Here is a 6,306-nt window from a genome sequence, read left to right as displayed (position 1 = left end):
AGAGTGCTCCACGGGCTCATGTTTAAATACCTCAGTAAACAGGGTCAGACTCTGTCAGACAGTTACACAGTTGCATAGAGAGGGATATTGGAGTATTATTACAAAGATGAATGCACATTTGAGAATTCAGTGGTGCAAAACCCATAGGGACTGATCTACAGAGATATGGAAAAAAAAAAAAGTCAGATGAGTCATCCAACACAATATTCTCCCCAAGTGGGCGAGTGCGTGTGTGGCGTACACCAAGAGAACAGTACGGGCCTGAGTGCTAGCCCCCTGCAGTGAGGGGATCCTGTGGCTCTGTCATACTGTTGGGGGACAGGTTTTGAGTCCACCTGCGCCCATAGAGGGAAGAGTCACTGCAAGTCACTACAAAGTTGTGATCACTTTTAACCTATTTTATATTAGCTCTCTCATCTCTGTTTTTAAATCTCAGCTAAAGACACACTTTTATTCACTGGCCTTTTGTAGCTAGCTAACCGAATACTGCATTTGCTGATTGTTGTTTCCTCTTTTTGTTAGTATGTTTATTTTGTGTCTGTATGTAGTATATTTATTTTTTCCATGTGTTTTTACTTATTTTATATATTTGTTTTACTTACTTTTATTCATTATAACCTCCTTTGTGCATCACTTTGGTCAGTTTAAGCTGTGTTTTAATGTGCTCTAGAAATAAACTTGACTTGACTCATACCTTTTGCTAATAACTTTGACATTTAAATCCAGTGAATTGATAGAAAGTTCAACTGAACTTGTTTGTTCATGGTTTTAAATGTGGCAAATCTGTTAAAATGAACTGAATCATGGTGAAAGTCCACTTCCTGAATGATTATTTGTTAAGTTATCTTAATTCAGCCTCACTGTATTGAGTTCTCACTTATTACATGCTTAGGTGCTTGTGCATATCTTTGATAGAGAGGCCTCCTGTTTCCAAGTACTAGTTCAGTATTGAGCTCTATGCACACACATTTTCTTATCTGTCTGTTGGTGAGGGTCCACTCAGCCAAGTCACATGGAGTCACGTGAGTGTCTGTTTGTTTTGCTTGTGTGGGTCAGAACATCTCAGCATACATAAGCTCTGTCTCTTTGTGACAATTCACAGTCCAGAGTGCATGCTCTTGATTCCAGCCCTCACTGCAGTCCCAGCTCCACAGTCATGCTGCGCCTGACCGTCCTGCTCCTGGCATGTGCTGTGTCTCTCAGCAGCTCTGCTGTAGTCCTAGAAAATGGCGCACCCATCCTATGGGCACAAACAGCCGGCCAAGTGACAGACCTGCCCATACAGAATGGCGTTCTCACTCCTGATCCCTGGCACTATCTTAACCGTATGAGTCTTTACCGGCTGATGATAGCTGCTACAGACCCATTCATGGGATCCATGGGGACAACTGCCACAGAAAATCCTATGTGGGGGCTGGCAATGCAGCTTGGGTGGATGCTTACTTCAGGTAAGATGAAAATTAGTTTCTTCTTTAAAATTATTCTATAATACTTCTATACAAGGCTAAGAAAGAAAATGACTTCATAGTTTCTTCGCTTTTCCAAAATTATACTCGTGCAAAAGTGGATAGGGAGTTTAAGAGGAGTTACAGTTAGCCCCTAAAGTGTGTGAACATAACATCATAACACCAGATACCAAAGCATCTAGACACAAGCTGATGGTGCAATGTAAAATGTCTTGTTCCTGTGTAGGGCGTCTCGCTGACCCAACCGGTGTTACAACCTGCGGCCATCAAACAGGAGATGCTATGTGTGTTTCTACTCAGAGTTGGTGGGGCTGTAAGTATGACAAACACACACACATACACACAAACACACATACAGAGAGAGAGAGAGAGAAGACAAACTTCCTCTTTATTTCTGTCCAGGTGTGAACTATTATGCCGCTGCACTTCCCTTCCTGTCTGCTGCACAGCAGGGCTTCATGGGAGCAGGAGTTCAGGTACTTGTGCCTTTGAACATCTCAAACAGAAAGCTGCACATGAAGTAGTTTTGGTTGCTGTAATTTCTTTTATTCTCACACATATATCAACAGTTTTAATGATGTGAGAATAATTATAACAATAATTGTTATATTATTAGGTCCAGATGCAGGTGCCTGAAGGTGTACAGGACTATTGCACCACCTATGCTGACTGTGCAACTCGCTACCCCGATGCCATGACCAAATGGGATGCCTATTTCCAGGTATTTATAAAACACACATACACACAAATTGACATACACATTATTGGTTTTGATATAGCAGTGTCCACTAGTGTAACAGTTTCATGCATTAACCCCTCTGAATACATACACATTCTGAAAATACCACAGATTTTAAAGGGGAACTCTTGATTTGACGCATCGTGATCACTCCAATCACCTTTGTTAAAATGAACGAAAATGGCGAAAGTCCACTTCCTGAGTTCTTTTTTTCTAGAGAGCTCTTCCCAGAACTGTGGAAACAGTTGTATAATGTTGTCTTTTAACATAGAGCCTATGCTGTCTTGCAAAGCCAAATATGGTGACATTTTTAGTCAAAACCTAGTTACAACCAGAATAGGACTTGACATCTTTTTTGCCACTTAACTTTCTTATGCCATACAAATGTAGAATGAACACTGCTAAAAATAAACCACATGATCAACTAGCCAATATAATAGCTAGCCTTGACTTAAGCTAAAATTATTCGCTTTCCCCATGTGTAGCTATCGTCTGTAAATAAAATATATCAATATTGGTAAAGTGACATCTTAGTAATTTAGTTTATCAACACACATTATGGGACAGCAACTAAATCCAGTCATGAAGAAAAAAAAGGTTTGCCAAGCTAAGTAGAGTATCAAGGTAACTAGCCGGGGTTAGTGGAGCAGCAGCTATCTCTGCTTTTGACTGTAATGGAACTCAGCACTTTATATGATTACAATATTTTCAAGTCAAATACCTGAATGTAAAAACAGTTCTTAACACATTCATGCCTTAAACCCTGTTTTCTTAGCTTTAGCTTGTCTGTTGTTACCACTTTCTGCCTTGTAGAGTGTGCTGCTACAAACCAAGGGTATGGACTCTGAAAACATGGGCATCTAATAGGTCAGGGAGGGTCTAAAAGTCAGATATCTCATCTTATGCTGCTTCTATTCTGATCTGTCTCTCCTGTATCCCTAAACTCTATGTAAGTGCAACACTAAATTGTTGGAATACGTCCTTCATTTTCTGTGTGTGTGTTTAAAGGGTCTCAAGGCTTCAACTGAGTCTCCACTGCCTGACAATGAGAAGAAAGACTCTCTCCTTGGTCTCTACTGGGCAGCCCAAATGGCTTCAACTTATGCCTCTGCAGCATGCAGTGCCAGGTAATCAATCAATCAATCAATCAATCTATCTATCTATCTATCTATCTATCTATCTATCTATCTATCTCAGTTCTCATCGGAAAATTCAGGTCTTTCTTTCATACTCTGTTACATTCATACATTACATACAGTCTCTCTCTTTTTTTCTGTCTCCATATATTTATGAAGTACTGGGTTCATTAAGCCCCCCAAAAAGTTTTTTTTACTTAAGTCAAGGTGTCTTTACCTCAGTTCACGCCACCCTGGGCATCTTTGTCTTCTTTTTAAACACAGTCTTTCGACCAGCAGCCAGTTAGCCTAGCTTAGCATAAAGACAAAAAACGGGGAGCAACCTGGCGTCATCTAAAAGTAGCAAAATGTGCCTGCAAGAGCCTCTGACGCTCACTAATGAACACATTATATCTCGTTAATGGAGAGTCTGTGGTTTTAAAGGGAGGTTGTGCGCTGAACTATTTCTTGGCCTGGTGCACTCACTGCAGTTTCTGCTGGTTGCTTGGCAACCTCACAGTGACAACAACAACAGAGCCAGGCTAGCTAATTTCCCCTGCCACCACTGTGAGCTAAGCTAATTATCTCCTGGCTGTAGCTTCATAGTCAACATTGAAAATTTTATGAACCTGCTCATTGAGCTCTCAGCCAAAAAGCGAATAAGCACGTTTCCCAAAATTTCCATTTCATCTTCCTCTCTCATCTTGGTCTCCCTGCTGTCCTCTCCTCTCCCTCAGGCAAAGCCACTACTCCTCTGCAGAGGTGTCCTTTGCTAACAGCTGGCTGAACTCAGCAGAGTACGTGTCAGCGGCACATTTCCAGTCCAGTTTGGAAAATTCTGTGCCTTTCCTAACCCCACTGCCAGGTCGAATTTTACAGGTACGTACTTGCAACTTAATCCGTCCATTCATTCATGACATTTTAACAAAGTGTATATGTATTTAACTTCTGTCCTTCCTCTCGCTTTTGTATGTGTAGGAGGGTGACAGTGCACCTAACATAGCTGATCTGAGTCAGGAGGAGAACCACACACTGTACATCTTCTCCTGGATGAAAAACATCAATAGCCTGCTCGGTAGGGCAAACACACACACACACACACACACACACACACAAATATTGTAGCGTAGTGTTCTTTATTGTTCTTGATTTGTGACCTTTTAAGGATGGTCCTGATTTTGTCATCTCCCAGGTGGGACACTGGTGAGCCTGTGGAAAAGTGCCATGTGTTCAGTGACCACAAGAGAGAAAGGCAGAGAGATGTTGCAGCAGCTCCTACTGAATCCCAGCTTCGCCACAAGCTCCTTCCTGTCCATCGTCACTGGAATGACCACCAGCTGCTGAGACAGACACCCAGGCACACTCACAAACAGAAACAGGAAGAGATGACGGCTGCAATTATATAATGGTATTTGCATTTTCATCTTAGGGTAAAACTACAAGGCTTGACATGTTTTTATAAGAAATAATACAGGATTATGACTGTAAAGCTCTGAGAGAAGACACTTGTAATACAAAGAGATACAACTGGCATTTCATTTCTATCAAACTAAGTAGTTCAAATAACGACTGAGAATAAGTTATGTTATTATATGGAGATTGTAGATCAACTGACAGATTAAACTATAAAGCAGGTAAACCTCTGAATGTGTTACATGTCCTTGTGCTCTTGTGAATATGCATAAAAGGAAAAAGTCAACAATCCCTCACTTCTACTGTCATCATTAACTCTTTTTTATGGATCTTGTTACTGCAGTTTAATCAGTAATAAGATGACAAAGACATGCAAGTTCTCAAATTCTTGTCTCAAGATGCATAGTAAGGTTTAAATCTGCAACTGTAATCAACTAGGGTCATAAAGGTTTTTATCTCAGGATCACTACAGTACATCAAAATGGGTGGGGCAGTGATGGAGTATAATTTAGTACACCTACTCAAATGCTGTACTTAAAGTTCCTTTCCAGACATGTTTTAAACTATGAAAAACACTCTCCTGTGATTAATATTTTGTTTAACATGGTTTTCCCCACATGAAATGTGAAAAAAAAAACTAGGAAAGCTGGGGATGGAAGCACATCTACGCTTATTTTCTAGTAAATTCTGGATCATTTACTTGCATACTTTACTAGTAACAATCCAATTATATGATAAATAATGATACTCTGACAGGGGCTTACTTACTTTTGATACTTTGAATACATTTTCAAAGTGTATGGGCAGTACCTGTGTATATTTTCTCAAATAAGATTTTAAATGCAGGAAAGGTACCTGTAATGGAGTATTTTATACTGTGTTACTGTGACTTTTACTTGAGTAAGGGATCTGAATACTTCTCCCACATGGGTTTAAAGGTTAGATTGTTAATGTCAAGCCCAGGTGTGACACACTGACACTAATGCTCTGTTTTGAAAATTGACAAAATCGCTCCATAAACTGCTCAGTAAAATTTAGTACCTCATTGCTTCACATGGAAGCATGCAGTATGTCATCCAGAGCTCTGGTCAGTCCAGTAGTGCTCTCTAGTGGCGGTATGATGTAAATACTAACTTATCCTATAGCTTTCCCAAGAAGAAGAAGGATGTTATGTTATATATTTGAAATAACACTTATAATAAACATTTCTTGTCATAATGTGGTGACAAAGGTTTGGAACCACTGCATTATCTGAACAGCAATGTACATTAATAGTGGAAAAGCGAGTCACCTGCTTGTGACATGGAAGTTAATTTTGTATCCCTGCTGTAGCTTCTGGTGTGAGCAGCCATACACAAAGATGTTACCAGACAGAGAGAAGGGGTCATATCACAGGGAAATTATGGCTAATCAGTTATAACTGATTCAAATCAGAAACAGCCATCTTGGCCAAAGCCACACAGACAATCAATGCTTATTTTCACTTATAAAACCTCAGGGTTTCCTGGTGATGGTTTATTGAAGAGGAACAGAAACACTTTAAAGAGTGTTTCTGTAAATGTACTTAAAAAAT

General features: G+C 40.0%; 1 protein-coding gene across 1 annotated transcript; it reads left to right on the top strand.

Annotated features, from left to right (window-relative positions):
• Positions 1-1,083: 1,083 nt before the first annotated feature.
• LOC139621926 (protein LEG1 homolog) lies at positions 1,084-5,024 on the top strand. The gene is made up of 8 exons (XM_071478903.1): positions 1,084-1,448; positions 1,693-1,779; positions 1,869-1,942; positions 2,083-2,187; positions 3,214-3,332; positions 4,058-4,199; positions 4,299-4,395; positions 4,513-5,024. The coding sequence occupies exons 1-8, from the start codon at positions 1,157-1,159 to the stop codon at positions 4,662-4,664; spliced, it is 1,068 nt and encodes a 355-aa protein (XP_071335004.1). The 5' UTR covers positions 1,084-1,156; the 3' UTR covers positions 4,665-5,024.
• The last annotated feature ends 1,282 nt before the right edge of the window (positions 5,025-6,306 follow it).

Source organism: Trachinotus anak, unplaced genomic scaffold (genome assembly GCF_046630095.1).
Source record: "Trachinotus anak isolate AG129_WGS33_773 ecotype Australia unplaced genomic scaffold, CSIRO_AGI_Tana_v1 ptg000005l, whole genome shotgun sequence".
Lineage (NCBI taxonomy): Eukaryota > Metazoa > Chordata > Actinopteri > Carangiformes > Carangidae > Trachinotus > Trachinotus anak.
This window is presented reverse-complemented; position numbering and strand designations above follow the sequence as displayed.

What these genes read in the sequence shown, in the direction of transcription:
- LOC139621926 (XM_071478903.1), top strand. Translation starts at nt 1,157, where the DNA reads ATGCTGCGCCTGACCGTCCTGCTCCTGGCATGTGCTGTGTCTCTCAGC. An exon ending in AATGGGATGCCTATTTCCAG is followed by an intron (nt 2,188 to 3,213) that starts GTATTTATAAAA and finishes GTGTGTTTAAAG; the next exon opens with GGTCTCAAGGCTTCAACTGA. An exon ending in TGCCAGGTCGAATTTTACAG is followed by an intron (nt 4,200 to 4,298) that starts GTACGTACTTGC and finishes TTGTATGTGTAG; the next exon opens with GAGGGTGACAGTGCACCTAA.